The sequence below is a fragment of the Pistacia vera genome, unplaced genomic scaffold, assembly GCF_008641045.1.
Source record: "Pistacia vera cultivar Batoury unplaced genomic scaffold, PisVer_v2 Contig37, whole genome shotgun sequence".
In the NCBI taxonomy this organism is placed as follows: domain Eukaryota; kingdom Viridiplantae; phylum Streptophyta; class Magnoliopsida; order Sapindales; family Anacardiaceae; genus Pistacia; species Pistacia vera.
In genome coordinates, this window is record NW_022196190.1 from 511346 (window position 1) to 527234 (window position 15889).

General features: G+C 35.3%; 1 protein-coding gene and 2 non-coding genes across 4 annotated transcripts; 2 read left to right on the forward strand and 1 right to left on the reverse strand.

The window, feature by feature from the left end:
• Positions 1 to 9328: 9328 nt before the first annotated feature.
• On the forward strand, positions 9329 to 9424 carry LOC116140339. Its single transcript, XR_004129611.1, has one exon. It is a non-coding gene; the product is annotated as a small nucleolar RNA Z103 (small nucleolar RNA).
• A 73-nt stretch (positions 9425 to 9497) lies between these two features.
• On the forward strand, positions 9498 to 9591 carry LOC116140338. The gene has a single exon (XR_004129610.1). It is a non-coding gene; the product is annotated as a small nucleolar RNA Z103 (small nucleolar RNA).
• A 1289-nt stretch (positions 9592 to 10880) lies between these two features.
• LOC116140332 (protein SET DOMAIN GROUP 40-like) lies at positions 10881 to 14986 on the reverse strand. 2 transcript variants are annotated; one of them, XM_031425976.1, is made up of 6 exons: positions 14772 to 14986; positions 14538 to 14688; positions 14440 to 14448; positions 14076 to 14216; positions 13555 to 13833; positions 10881 to 11574 (listed from the first exon to the last, which is right to left on the reverse strand). In XM_031425976.1, exons 1-6 carry the CDS (start codon positions 14915 to 14917, stop codon positions 10909 to 10911), a joined length of 1392 nt encoding a protein of 463 aa, XP_031281836.1. In that variant the 5' UTR covers positions 14918 to 14986; the 3' UTR covers positions 10881 to 10908. The 2 variants fall into 2 exon arrangements, with proteins under 2 accessions (XP_031281836.1, XP_031281835.1); XM_031425975.1 differs by having other exon boundaries at positions 14317 to 14448.
• Positions 14987 to 15889: the final 903 nt, after the last annotated feature.

Consider the following 15889-nt stretch of genomic DNA (forward strand, 5'->3'; position numbering starts at 1 on the left):
ACTAACATCTCGAAACTACGTGGGTTTTTAGGTTTGACAGGTTATTACTGGAAGTTCGTCAAGAACTATGGCATTATAGCACTGTCTCTCACCAATCTCCTAAAAAAGAGGCAATTTTGATGGAATGAAGAAGCTGAATCCGCCTTCCGTGCCCTAAAACAAGCCATGACAACCACCCCTCTATTAGCCATGCCAAACTTTAATGTTGATTTCACTATTGAAACTGATGCATCCAGGGAAGGAATTGGAGCAGTCCTGTCTCAACAAGGCAAACCAGTGGCATATATGAGTCGAGCCCTCGGAGTGACAAAAAAATCATGGTTGACGTACACTAAGGAGATGTTGGCTATCGTCGAAGCCATACGTACTTGGCGGCCTTACCTTCTAGGTAAAAAATTCTATATTCAGACCGATCAACGTAGCCTCGAATATTTTCTTGAACAACGCATAGCAACTTTGGAGCAACAAAAATGGGTTGCAAAGCTCTTGGGATACGATTATGAAATTCAATACAAGCTAGGCCATCCGCAGCTGACGCTCTCTCTCGGAAACATAGGAGTCCCATTCTTCACCATATTTTCTTTCCGCAGGTTGGCGTATGGGAAGAAATAAAAAAGGCTGCCAAAGAAGACCAATACATCCAGTCAAAGGTTCGTGAGGCTACCAACCAACCTGGAGGGTCATACACATGGCGCCAAGGGTTGTTACTACACAAAAGAAGGGTCGTTGTTCCGCACGACGTCACCTTAAGAGCCAAACTGCTACACGAAATGCATAACACCAAGGTGGGGGGTCATTCAAGTGTTCTACAGATAGTCAAAAAATTGGGACAGCATTTTTATTGGCCTGGGATGCATAGATCAGTGCGTGACTACATTAAGGGATGCGAGGTATGCCAGAAAATAAAAGTAGAGACCTTAGCTCCGGCTGGGCTTCTTCAACTGCTACCAATCCCGTGCCAAGTATGGGACGACATCACCTTAGATTTCATTAAAGGCTTACCGGTTTCGCAGGGGCAGGACACTATCATGGTGGTTGTCAATAGACTTAGTAAGTCTGCACATTTCCTTACTTTAAGTCATCATTTTACTTCAAGAATTGTAGCAGAGAAATTCGTGGAAGGCATCATCAAGTTGCATGGCATGCCTAAATCAATTATTAGTGATCGAGACCTAATCTTCATCAGTAATTTCTGGAAAGAATTTTTCAAGCTGTCGGGCTCCAAACTACAATTCAGTTCCGCATATCATCCGTAGACGGATGGCCAGACGAAAGTAATCAATCACTACGTCGAACAATATCTTGGGTGTTTTGTTCATCAGTGGCCACGAAAATGGAGCAGCTACTTACCTTGGGTGGAATATTGGTATAATACGACATACCATATTTCAATAGGGATGACCTATTTTCAGGTGCTGTATGGAAGATTGCCGCCTTCCATTCCGACGTATACGGAGGGACTATCACCAGTACATGAAGTTGATCAGCAACTCATAAACCGAGATGAATTGCTACGATAACTGAAGGCCAACTTGGCAAATTCGGTAAACAGAATAAAGCAAATGGCAGATAAGAAAAGGAGAGATGTTTCGTTCAATGTAAGCGAATGGGTACTTCTGAAACTGCACCCATACTGCCAGCAAACGATCTTTAAAAGGGTTCATCAGAAACTAGCTAGCCATTTTTATAAACCTTACCAGATTTTAGAGAAAATCAGGCCTATCGCATATAAGTTACAATTACCGGAAGGGACGCGCATTCACCTAGTGTTTCATGTGTCACTCCTCAAATGGTACCAGGACAACGGCGACAACGCGGAAACACCACAGGCTGAGTTACCACCATTTATTGATGAAGGGGTGGTTGTCTTGGAGCCTCAACTAATTTTAGATTACCGTTGGATCAAACAAGGCACTCAACTTGTTGAAGAAGGCTTAGTGCACTGGAAGCACCTTCCAGCCGAAGAGGCAATGTGGGAACCCACAAGGAAGTTACGAGAACTGTTTCCACATTTGGACCTTGAGGACAAGGATCCACTTGATGGGGGAGGTATTGTTAGGCCATGACGATTGGCAAGATATAGGCGACCAAATCCCAAATACTTGGGATAAGCTAGTAGTGACGAGCAGGAATGGGTCGAGCAGATAAGCTGGTCGTGACGAGCAGGAATGGGTCAAGGCAGTTGTAAGATTTCGTGCGAGTTTCAGTTGTAGGATTACACAAGAATTTACGTGCATGAGTTATGCTTAACTTCTGGAGTGTTTTGTTTACGTTATTTAAGTGTCTATTTACGTGGATTGCAGTTCAGTTAGTTTCCCTTTATTTCGGTTTACTTGTACTTTAGGGTGTCAAGTAAACCTTTCTCAATACAAGAGATTTCACTCTCTCTCTAGAAATGTCCAATCAACCCAATAGTGAAACTGACTCTTTACTATACAAGAATAGATGATCTAAAAAGTGAATGAACAAGGTTTTAGCCTGGAAAGATCCAACCTACGAAATCACAAACAAGGGTGTAGAAATGTGTTCAATTTAAAGTAATGAGTTTCACAAATGAAAGCTCTAAATTGGTTTGAACACTTTTGATTTATAAATTTGCAAGTTTTTGAGTGACTGTTAGAAATTAAATGGAACAAATTTATACAGGAGGGTCTCAAAAACTACTCTTGGAGCAAAAACCGGATGGAGTAGATGAGGAAAATATAGTTGTTATTGCTCAACGGTCAACAAGATAATAGAGTAAAGAAAATTTTCTCTCGAGTATATTTGGTTGTGTAAGGAAATATGGGATTTACGTAGTGGAATATAAAACAAAATTTAAATCCCAATTCCTTTAAACCCAAAATCAGGGTTATGATTATATGTATTTAATTATTAAATTCACACAAGGTTTAATGAATTTACTATCGTTGGAGGTTCCTTCACTTTAATTTGTTCTTCCACAAATCAATCCAAGTGTATGAGTGCACGAACTAATCCACACGAAGGCACTAAAAGATCAAAAGGAAAAATCAAATGTTAGATTGATTTTGGAATTTTTTAGGATTAGGTTTTCAAATTAGGGTTAGGGTTTTAATATAAAATAATTTTAAACCTTTTCCTTCAATGAGTAGCAATGGGCGGTGACCCTAGATTAAGTGACTAACTTATACTCAATTATTTTGTAAAATTACAAAGGCCCCTTCTAGTAACATTACCAAAAGACCCATAATGGTAAATTACCAAAAGGTCCCTTTCACTGAAAAACCCTACATCGTCTCTCTTGACTCAAAATTGTCTTTACCAATTCAAGATATAAATCTAAAATTCTAAAAATAAGAAAATTTGTTCAATAAACTTCTAAAGCATTAACATTTGGAATTCAACCTTCTTTTGTGTGTGACCTATAAGTACTCTCTCAAGTTGGCAGTAAATAGAATCATGATTAATCTGTAATTAATCATCTCTCTATTCACAGACCAAGATTGCCCTCTAGCAAGGCAGTATGACCACTCAAATGACAGAGAGTCAATAGAAGAGATATACCTGTCAACAGTACATGCAATCAAATCCATTCATCATCTGTCATCTCATCAAGGCTAAGACACAGAAATAGTGTCTACTTCAGGTATTCCTTTTATATATATTGGTATTTGGCTATCGGATCAACAATCGAACTAAATCGGATTGAGCAACAACTCAATCCCACTGTGGCCACAAATTTGTAGTCATTGCCATTTAATCAAACTGGGCAGTGAGATAATTTCTCCCTTACCCAAAAGTAGTGACTCCTTTGTTGATCCACCATAGTGCCAAACCAGTTGTCACAGCTACAAAATTAAACCTAAGTACCGTAATAGGTAATAAGTAGGGTCGAATCCACAAGGAGCAATTACTATCAACTTAATGTATAATTGAGTCACTAAAATAAAATTGGCGATTTTTAATCAACTAGTATTCTAAGAAAACAATTGTAGGAAATCAAATTACTAACTAAAAAACAATATTAAAGGCATTGCCCTATAGCTTCGGCTCAACTAAGGATTGGCACACAATTCTTCTTCTCACTCTTGGATTTCCTAAACATACAAGGCTAGGAATATCACATAAAAGTCTCTCAACAACCTAGGTATAATCTATCATGCCTCCTTGTCGTCTTAGTTACAAGTTGATTAGTTAAAGACTATCTTCAATTAAAAGAAAGACTCATACAATTAAAACCACTAATTGGTACAGAGAGAATAAATACAATCCATAATCCTTGTAATACAATCACAAATTTATCACACTTGAATGAATTCACAGTAGAAACATTATTCATGACAATATATAATATGATTGTAATCAATATAAACAATTGGAAACCATAATCCATCATTTAGAACTGTCAAACCCAACATTCAACTTGCAATTAATTTGATTTCACAACAAATATAGATCCAGCAAAGCAATTCATATATCAGATCAACCAGAATTCTCGTAATCAAACCGAAACAAGGAAATTTGCCAACCAAAATACATAAAACTCAAACCATTCATTCACTGTGTAATTAATAACCCAATTAGTCAAGAGTTTAATTGAAGAGGAACATCACCTAAATCTTGGTTTGCCTCTGCCTAACAGGTAACCGGAGCTCAACCACTCATGGTGGTGTCGATAGAAGCTGGAAAGTTAGAATTGGAGTTGGTCATGGTGATGAAGACGTGATCGACAATGAGATGGCATGCTTCGTGGCTAGAGAAGACAATGAAATCACTCGGAAGATGAAAAGACGCAACTTGCTGAAAAATGTTAGCTTCTAGTAGTGGTTCCTGGCGGATGGTGGTGGAATGATGATTTGAATGTATTGGGAGGTAGAGCTTGAGATGGGGAGTAAGGATCAACAGTTGGGGAGGTGCAACATTATCAAAAAGTGAGCGAAATTTTGTGTGGAAGTTGAAGATTCATGAAATGCAAAGTGTGAATCTCATCGAAAAACAGTCAAATCAGTAGAAAGAAACCTCCGGGAAGGTGAGATGGCATTAGGGGAAGATGAACCGTTGCCTGAGAGGCCAAGCAATTGTCGAAAAATGGCAAAATCAGCCCAGAAAATTGAAGAGATGCGTAAGATGGGGGGATGATAATGGTGGTCAAAAATGGTTTGTAAATGAGGTGATTTTGGAAGTTAAGGAGTCACCGGAGATGTTTACTGGAGTGAGATCAAAGAGGGAGAAGGATAGGCTTTTCAAGTTTTGAGATTGCTCCTGGAAAAATCGCACAAAGCTTTCCTTTTATAGAATTTGCAGCAAATATTTTTGGACCCTGTAGATTGAAAAGTGACAAAATCAACACCTGGAAATGTGACATTTTATCCCTTGAACAATATAAACGAGACAAATTCAGCCCTAATCAATAAACCATAGAGGTGGAAAAGTAACCCGCTCGGCCCGACCTGACCCGGCCTGCGGCGGGTTACGTAAATTGGCGGGTTGGTCCTGACCCGCCCGCCAACATTGGAAGGTCGGGTTAGGCCCGCCAATTTTGGGGAATTGGCTAGCCTAACCCGGCCCGCCAACCCTAACTCGCCAGGTTAGGCCGCAGGTCGGGCCGGGTTAACCCCCTTTTTTATTATTATTTTTTTTTTATTTTGTTTTGTTTTGTTTAAGTTTAAATGTTTAATTAAATTTTCAAATGAATAATTAACAATTTATAAATGAATATATGTAATATTTTTTAGTTAACTTCCTTTCAAATATCAATAATTCAATTATATTAAAAAAAATTTTTGTTAACATTCCAAATATTAATTCAATTTTAATACATTAAAATTGTAATATAAGAAAAATTAAATTTATTCATTTATTAAAAAATAAAATAAGAAATTACAATAATTATTGTCTCGTTAAAAACCTCACCAAGAAAAACCCAATGGGACAAAAACTTGGTAAGGAAAAAAGAGTGCAATAATTGAGAATTAATTTACAAGTTACAATTTACAAAACAACTAATTTTGGGGTTGACTAGGACCTCCCTCATCCGTATCATCTATATTACAAAATTGAAATGATTCAATGATACTAGAAATAAAGAATGTGCCTGTGCATTTTCTCAGTGCAGGAAAGGAGCTTTGATCAATATTATGACACTTAGAAGAAAGACGATGTAAAAGATCATTGCAATAGGATTATGAATGTAGTGTCGAATACTGCTTAACCTAAAAACTTAAACTTAAGGTAGGACCTAACCCTAGTATTAAGCTCTCCCACAACCTCCCAAACTGTCTAATGAATCAAGGCAAAGCAAACCCATACAACAAATGAAATTGCAAGTAAAAATATTAGCACATGACATGTACTAGAGCAATCAACCAAAACAAATAATAAAGAAAAGACACAATTACAAATGCAAATGCATAGAAGTGAACTTTACTCTAACCACATTAACACTAGTAGAACTTAAACTTACAATAAAGGCATAAAACTACATTAAGCTCTCTGATACAAGGTCAAGGGTTAGTCAAAAGAGAGAAACAATAAAATTAAAAAAATAAAGGGCCTGGTGAGCCAAACAAAAAGATCTTGCATTCTGCTGAAATTTTGTAACGCAATGTGTTTGACTTCTGAGAAACCATGAGCATGGGGAATCAATTCAAACTCTCATCCATGTGGGAAGTAAAATAAAATGACAGATTTTTTTTCTACTGAAAAGAGTAAATTACTTAAAAGATTATCATATTACTACTCTCGCTATAACAATGAAATTTTTCATCTAAACCTAAACATAAAACCTGACACCAATCTAGAAATCATAAAGCAGTACAAGGAGATGAAAAATCATTACAAAGTACTGAAAGTTGAAATTTTGAACTTAAAGTACATTAGAAAATTCACAAAAAGGGCAACATGTCAAAAACTGAATGAAGAATTAAACAACCATGAAAACAGGTTTTATGATCAATTAATCATTTACCCAAAGATCTTCTATTAGAAGAACAAACATAATAAATTTAAATGATACGCTATACACACGAACTTGTCCAAACATAGTCTATAAGTGTCAGTATCAAGTGAACCAATTTCTATAGGAAACAATAAAACATTCTAAAGTGTGCGTAGCTTTCACAAGAATATCATGAGATTCATGATAAATCATCACAAGAAACAATGAAACAGCACATTCTACTTCTAGCACTTCATATAAACTTATCATAATTTCTTAGGAGCATCATTTATTTCAAACAAAGAATGAAAATCACATGCATGAAGTATAAACTCATTGATTCAATGCATGTAAACCTAGCCGGAATTAATTTCTAGAATACTACTTATCCAAAAAATAAATCAGACATCAAATTGGTAATAAAAACGAATTTCAGAGGTCTTAGCCAAATCAAATATTGTTGTTTTGAAATAATTCACATCTGGATCAGCTTGTCAATTGACTTCCTAAGTCAGATTTCAAAAGGTTAGTGAAACTCACTTCACATTCAGATCCAATAAACCTCTTGATTCATCAGCTCTCCTCCGTCAGTACAAATTAAAAAATACTGGCATTACAAATTCTTAACATCTTTTAAAGCATTATGAAGAAAGAAATTAAAGTAATTATTGTCATCGGAAATATAATATCAAGTTATTCATTTTGAAGGTATCTGTTGATGTGATTTTGCACATCTAGACCAATAGACTAGTGATTTGCTTCAGACATCTCTTAATGCAAGAGTGAATCAAGAAGTGAAAATGCAAACAATAATAATTCAATGCGAGGTCAAAGTAAAGCTATCATGTACCCACACTAGAAATTTGTAGTACCTGTTCTCCCTTTTCTAGCTTTGCCTAGCATAAAAACAGTATGCTTAGCTTCTTCTCAAACCATCCATCAGTTAACCTCTGCAATGGGGATTGAATTTCTCAGAATCTAAGATACCTTCTCCCTCTGTCAAGGAAGAAGCATTCATCGTACCTCCCACATTTTCTAAGCCATTGGCTCTTCCCCAGGTGCAGCATAGTTAAATAATCTCCCACAGGACATAACACCCAGCTTCATCCCATGCTATATACATTGTCCGCGATGAACCTGTAAACATGACAAAATTTTGAAATTATTAATCAAGTAACTCTCAAATAAAAGTAAGCCGTCTCAAAGTATAGTCTCTGGATCCTGAGGCTAATTCATTTGTCAATTCTAGGAATTTGACTAAGAATAAAGGTATAATCCACAGAAAACAATTTTCAAACTATGTCTAAAACTCAAAAACCAGAATCCAAGAGCCAATTATTTAGTATGCATTAGTTGTGATAGATTCTAACAGTTCCAGAAGCCCAAGCCATGTCATAATGAGACAAGTTGAGGCTTAAGCTGAAGTTGTTCCATTAGTTTACTGGCTTCTTTCCACTCTATTTCAGCTTTCAACACAGCCTTCCCCGCAGCCCATATAGCATCATCCACCTAAAACCAGTTAACTGTTAGAGAAACTAACAACTAACTTAATTCACTTCTAAAAACCAAAAACAAAGGAAAGGAAATGAAAAATTTACGAATTAAACTATACTTGCAGAGCTTGCTGCCAAATTGGCCAAAAGTTGCAAGTATGTCATAACTCCCGTGGCAGAAGCATCAGTAAGGATGCCACCGTGAATTCTTTCCTTTACCCACTCATATATAACATACCATCAATACTACATTGCAAAGAAGATAGAAAAAGCAATTAAATTTAAAAAAGAAGCAAACAATAGATGTTGTAAAGAAGCAATGAAATAGAAACCTGGCAGAGGAAGAGAAGGGTGTGAATTGACAGCATGAGATAGATTGTGATCCTTATTCAATAAAGATCGTGTTGTAAATAAAGCTGATTTTGGGACTTTGGGATCACCTCTCCTTCTCTAATACCTCTCACGCACCCAATCCTCTTCTGCAATAATTACGAATGAATAAATACATTTACATTACAGAACACAACAGAATTACGAATAATAATAAACATTTACTTACCCGCCTGCTAGAGGGAAATGAGGATGGTAAGAGAATGGCCTAAAGAAGAATGAGGTGAGAAGGGACCCATTTGAAGAGTCTGTTATTCCGAGTGTGCTGCCCATTTCAGTAAGTTTTCAAGCTGTTTTTCTTCTATTTCCATCTCTTAGTTCAGTGGGTTGAAGAAAGGGTTTTAAATAGGTTTGGTTATATTATATTTGATTCAAACAATCACAAAATAATTCTATTTTTTAAAACCATTTATATTGATTGAAAATGAAAATTATTTAGAAAAGAGAGGAAATTTAAGCATTAATGCCTTCTGAAGTAGAATGATCCATCTTCGTCATTTTCTTAATTTAATTATTTGTTTGTTTTCTTGAATTGTTTTTGGGACGTATGGAAGTGATGATTATTTCCCCAGATGAACGACGTTGATTAAACTGAGCGATTTGTTTCTCTTTTGAGAGAATCCAAGCCAGGAATCTGATCCATTCTTTTTTATCATTAAATTTTTTATGGGTTTTTTTTTTAAGTTAATGTATGATTCTATTAGGCACAAGGTGAGATGGATGTGATGATTATTTCCCCAGATGATCGAAGTTGATTAAACTGAGCGATTTTTCTCTATTTTGAGAATCCAAGCCAGAATTCTGATCCATCAATCAATCTTTGTGCTATTTCATTAACTAAAGTCTAGAATCCGTAATGTGGAAAACTGAGTTTCTCTTTTTAATTATGTGTCCAATCTTAGTTGAAACATAAGTTTCTAAAATTTTCACGACGGCTGGACCACTGGAGCTACCTCTGAGCAAGAATACTTTCAAGTTCAACTTGAATGTATATAAATCCTGGAAATCCCTGTTTTGTTCTGTAATTCATTAATCAAAGACTTGTGTTTCTTTCGACAATGGACGCGGTTTTGAGTGATTACTTTGAGATCCCCAGTAATCTGTAAATCGCCCTTCTCCCTCTCTATGGTTCTTGAAGGGTGTTTTTATTCTGAGAAAAATTTGAATGATGGGTTCGGTGTAGGATCTGGTTCGGTGTAGGATCTGATTGGCAACCATGAAATTGGTTGCTGGAAAGAGGTTTAGCCAAAGAAAGCTACAGTTAGTTCTGGATTTAGATCATACATTGCTTCATTTTCAGGACATCCATGGACCATAAGTATTCTTGATGATAACCAAAGAAAAAGAGAACTTAATAGTAATGGTAAAATGTAATTATTTTAGAGATGAAAAGTTTAATAATAGATCTTTCTCGGAGAAGAAGAGACATGAGGATGAAGCTTCTTGCAAACGTTCTCGGAATTGTAATACAAATCCACGGATTATTCTTTGAAGATCCAAAAAATCTTGGTTGCCAAGATGTTAGAACATTTTTACTCTTCTGTGACACATTTGGTGTCACCAAACAATACGATTGAGGATTGTGAATGGGCACAACTAGGAGATATTTCGTCCATCCTCCGTGGATTTATACAATGCTGCTTATTATTTATGGCATGAACGACCTTTCAGTTTTGGATGTTTTCCTTTGATTGTTATGGAGAGATTTGGTTTTGGATATTGGTTTCAAAAGTGATTCAAGTTGATAGGTTAAAGCACGAATTAGAAACAAAATACAATTTACAGAATAAGAGGGACCAAAAATTATGACCAAACCTCTTTGCAGGAGATTAACAGCAGGAAATTATGGCACTAAGAAATTAATATATGGCATTAGATGCAAGAAACAAAACAGTATCTGCAATATGCTTCGATCACAATCCCTTTCAACCATGGATTCACCCAAAATGTTCAAAAACTCACTGTAACTTTTAATCCAGAAATCCCTTCCATCTTTCAACTGGGTATGTTTACAAGAGTATCTATTGACGAGGGAACTTGATTATGGCCATAGGATGATTAGTCTGTCTAAAATCTTAACTAACTGATATCGGACAGAGTAAAATTAATTTTGATTCATAAAGGATGTTACCTCATGAGCTCTTTAGTTCTGACAGTTGAAACATTTTTACACAAGAGTGAATTGATTATCTCAGAACAATAAGAAATGCAATCAGCAAGAGTTGTCTTATATCTAAGTCTCCATTGAACTGCTAATTTCCACCTCTCTATCGACAATTTAGTCTTACCAGAAAATGATAATTCACCACCATTCTTTCCACTTTGCACACCATTGTCTTCTAAGAATGTGCAAGCCTCACCTCCAAAAGTTGACAAAACCCTTTTTAGCTCCATAGGGGTTTTGTAATCTTGGATTTTGTCGATGGTAGACAGCAGCAAGTTGTCTTCTTCACTTGAAGTTGGCAAATTCTTCAACTGACCAAGGCACTTCTTTGATATCCATTTCATGACAGATACCTCATTGTCTACGGAGAGTTGACATCCTGAATAAGCAAGGTGTCCAACTGATCTTCGCTGGTTCGCTGGTGTCAGCCATAGCCGCAAAGCAGATAATAGAGCAAATGACGGCTTCCCATTTTGATGTATATATTGTGATTCCTTGGGCCACGAACCAGAGGAATAAATGCCAGTGTCCAAGGGTATAAAAAACTTGTCATTTGGATTTTCATCTAAAAGAAACCCATAGTGTTCGAGAAGCTCTAAATTTGTATATGTTCCATAACTTAATAGAACCTGCAGATAACAAAGCACCGATTCAATCCCCATCTAGCCTCATCATGGACACATCAGAGAATACATTAATTATATATGCCAATGAGAGGTCTATTTGAATGTCAACATTGATCATCCAATAGTCATTCTCCATGCTAGAAAAGGCACCAGTTGATAAGGTTTATTAATTAATTTCTAGGATATTACAATGATACTAGAAATAAAGAATGTGCCTGTGCATTTTCTCAGTGCAGGTAAGGAGCTTTGATCAATATTATAACACTTAGAAGAAAGACGATGTAAAAGATCATTGCAATAGGATTATGAAGTGTAGTGTCGAATTACTGCTTAACCTAAAAACTTAAACTTAAGGTAAGGACCTAACACTAGTATTAAGCTCTCCAACAACCTCCCAAACATGTCTAATGAATCAAGGCAAAGCAAACCCATACAAACAAATGAAATTGCAAGTAAAAATATTAGCACATGACATGTGACTAGAGCAATCAACCAAAACAAATAATAAAGAAAGAACAGAAATACAAATGCAAATGCATAGAAGTGAACTTTACTCTAATACCACATTAACACTAGTAGAACTTAAACTTACAAATAAAGGCATAAAACTAGCATTAAGCTCTCTGATACAAGGTCAAGGGTTAGTCAAAAGAGAGAAACAGATAAAAATTTAAAGAAAAATAAAGGGCCTGGTGAGCCAAACAAAAAGAATCTTGCATTCTGCTGAAATTTTGTAACGCAAATGTGTTTGACTTGCTGAGAGAAACCAATGAGCATGGGGAATCATATTCAAAACTCTCATCCATGTGGGAAGTAAAATAAAAAATGACAGATTATTCTTCACTGAAAAGAGTAAATTACTTGAAAGATTATCATATTACTACTCTCGCTATAACAATGAAATTTTTCATCTAAACCTAAAACATAAAACCTGACACCAATCTAGAAATCATAAAGCAGTACAAGGAGATGAAAAAATCATTACAAAGTACTGAAAGTTGAAATTTTGAACTTGAAAGTACATTAAGAAAATTCACAAAAAGGGCAACATGTCAAAAACTGAATGAAGAATTAAACAACCATGAAAAACATGGTTTTATGATCAATTAATCATTTACCCAAAGATCTTCTATTAGAAGAACAAACATAATAAATTTAAATGATACGCTATACACACGAACTTGTCCAAACATAGTCTATAAGTGTCAGTAGCAAGTGAACCAAATTCTATAGGAAAACAGATAAAACATTCATAAAAAGTCTGCAGTAACTTTCAACAAGAATAATCATGAGATTCATGATAAATCATCACAAGAAACAATGAAACAGCACATTCTACTTCCAGCACTTCATATAAACTTATCATAATTTCATAGGAGCATCATTTATTTCAAACAAAGAATGAAAATCACATGCATGAAGTATAAACTCATTGATTCAATGCATGTAAACCTAGCCGGAATTAATTTCTAGAATACTACTTATCCAAAAAATAAATCAGACATCAAATTGTAATAAAAACGAATTTCAGAGGTCTTAGCCAAATCAAACATTGTGTGTTTTAGGAAATAATTCAATCATGGATCAGCTAGTCAATTGACTTCCTAATTCAGATTTCAAAAGGTTAGTGAAACTCACTTCACATTCAGATCCAATAAACCTACTTGATTCATCAGCTCTCCTCTAGTCAGTACAAATTAAAAATAAGTGGCATTACAAATTCTTAACATCTTTTACAGCATTATGAAGAAAGAAATTAAAAGTAATTATTTGTCATCGGGAAATATTAATATCAAGTTATTCATTTTGAAGGTATTCTGTTGATGTGATTTTGCACATCTAGGACCAATAGACTAGTGATTTGCTTCAGACATCTTCTTAATGCAGAGAGTGAATCAAGAAGTGAAAATGCAAACAATAAAATAATTCAATTGCGAGGTCAAAGTAATGCTATCATGCTCCCACACTAGAAATTTGTAGTACCTGTTCTCCCTTTTCATAGCTTTGCCTAGCATAAAAACAGTATGCATTAGCTTCTTCCTCAAACCATCCATCAGTTAACCTCTGCAATTGAGGATTGAATTTCTCAGAATCTAAGATACCTTCTCCATCCCCCTCTGTCAAGGAAGAAGCATTCATCGTACCTCCCACATTTTCTAAGCCATTTGGCTCTTCTCCAGGTGCAGCATAGTTAAATAAATCTCCCACAGGACATAAACACCCAGCTTCATCCCATGCTATATACATTGTCCGCGATGAAACCTGTAAACATGACAAAATTTTGAAATTATTAATTCAAGTAACTCTCAAAATAAAAGTAAGCCGTCTCAAAGTATAGTCTCTGGTATCCTGAGGCTAATTCATTTGTCAATTCTAGGAATTTGACTAAGAAATAAGAGGTATAATCAACCAGAAAACAATTTTCAAAATATGTCTAATAACTCAAAAACCAGAATCCAAGAGCCAATTATTTTAGTATGTATTAGTTGTGATAGAATTCTAACAGTTCCAGAAGCCCAAAGCCATGCTTTAAATGAGACAAATTGAGGCTTAAGCTGAAGTTGTTCCATTAGTTTACTGGCTTCTTTCCACTCTATTTCAGCTTTCAACACAGCCTTCCCCGCAGCCCATATAGCATCATCCACCTAAAACCAGTTAACTGTTAGAGAAACAACTAACTTAATTCACTTCTAAAAACCAAAAACAAAGGAAAGGAAATGAAAAATTTACGAATTAAAACTATACTTGCAGAGCTTGCTGCTCAAATTGGCCAAAAGTTGCAAGTATGTCATAACTCCGTGGCAGAAGCATCAAGTAAGGATGCCACCGTGAATTCTTTCCTTTACCCACTTCATATAATAAACATACCGTCAATATCTACATTGCAAAGAAGATAGAAATAAGCAATTAAATTTAAAAAAGAAGCAACACAATAGATGTTGTAAAGAAGCAATGAAATAGAAAACCTGGGCAGAGGAAAGAGAAGGGTGTGAATTGACAGCATGAGATAGATTGTGATCCTTATTCAATAAAGATCGTGTTGTAAATAAAGCTGATTTTGGGACTTTGAGGATCAACTCTCCTTCTCTAATACCTCTCACAGCACCCAATCCTCTTCTGCAATAATTACGAATAAATAAATAAACATTTACATTACAGAACACAACAGAATTACGAATAATAAATAAACATTTACTTACCCGCCTGCTAGAGGGAAATGAGAGATGGTAAGAGAATGGCCTAAAGAAGAGTGAGAGTGAGAAGGGACTCCATTTGAAGAGTCTGTTATTCCGAGATGTGCTGCCCATTTCAGTAAGTTTTCAAGCTGTTTTTCTTCTGTTTCCATCTCTTAGTTCAGTGGGTTGAAGAAAGGGTTTTAAATAGGTTTGTAAACCGAATGATGCGGCGAAATACTGCTGAATTTGTGGAGACGTGACAAAATCTTCACTATTTATTAATATTAATTTACAATGAATCTGCATAAATTTGATACGCACCCTTTAGTAATTATACCATTTTTCTATTATATTTGATTCAAACAATCACAAAAATAATTCTATTTTTTAAAACCATTTATATTGATTGAAAAATGAAAAGTATTTAAGAAAAGAGAGGAAATTTAAGCATTATGCCTTCTGAAGTAGAAGTGGAAAAGTAACCTGCCCGGCCCGGCCCGGCCCGTAGCAGGTTACGCAAATTGGCGGGTCGATCCTGACCCGCCCGCCAACATTGGCAGGCTGGGTTAGGCCTGCCAACTTTGGTGGATTGGCTGGCCCAACCTGGCCCGCCAACCCTAACCCGTCGGGTTAACCCCCTTTTTTATTTTTTTTGATTTTGTTTTGTTTAAGTTTAAATGTTTAATTAACTTTTCAAATGAATAAATAACAATTTATAAATGAATAAATGTAATTATTTTTAGTTAACTTCTTTTCAAATATCAATAATTCAATTAAATTAAATTTTTTTGTGTTAACATTTCAAATATTAATTCAATTTTAATACATTAAAATTGTAATATAAGAAAAATAAAATTTATTTATTTATAAAAAAATAAAATAAAAAATTATAATAATTATTGCCTCGTTAAAAACCTTACCAAGAAAAACCCAATGGGACAAAAACTTAGAAAGGAAAAAAGAGTGTAATAATTGACAATTAATTTACAAGTTATAATTTACAAAACAACTAATTTTGGGGTTGACTAGGACCTCCCTCATCTGTATCATCTATATTACAAAATTGAAATGATTTTATTAAAGTATCGTCGAGAACCTCGTATTGATCTTGATGGCGCGACCATTCCCAATCTCGAAGACAT

Coding starts and splice junctions, on each gene's coding strand:
- LOC116140332 (XM_031425975.1), bottom strand. CDS start 14,917: ATGGAAACAGAAGAAAAACAGCTTGAAAACTTACTGAAATGGGCAGCA. Junction 14,689..14,771: donor CATTTCCCTCTAGCAGGCGG/GTAAGTAAATGT, acceptor TAATTATTGCAG/AAGAGGATTGGGTGCTGTGA. Junction 14,217..14,316: donor TTGAGCAGCAAGCTCTGCAA/GTATAGTTTTAA, acceptor AACTGGTTTTAG/GTGGATGATGCTATATGGGC.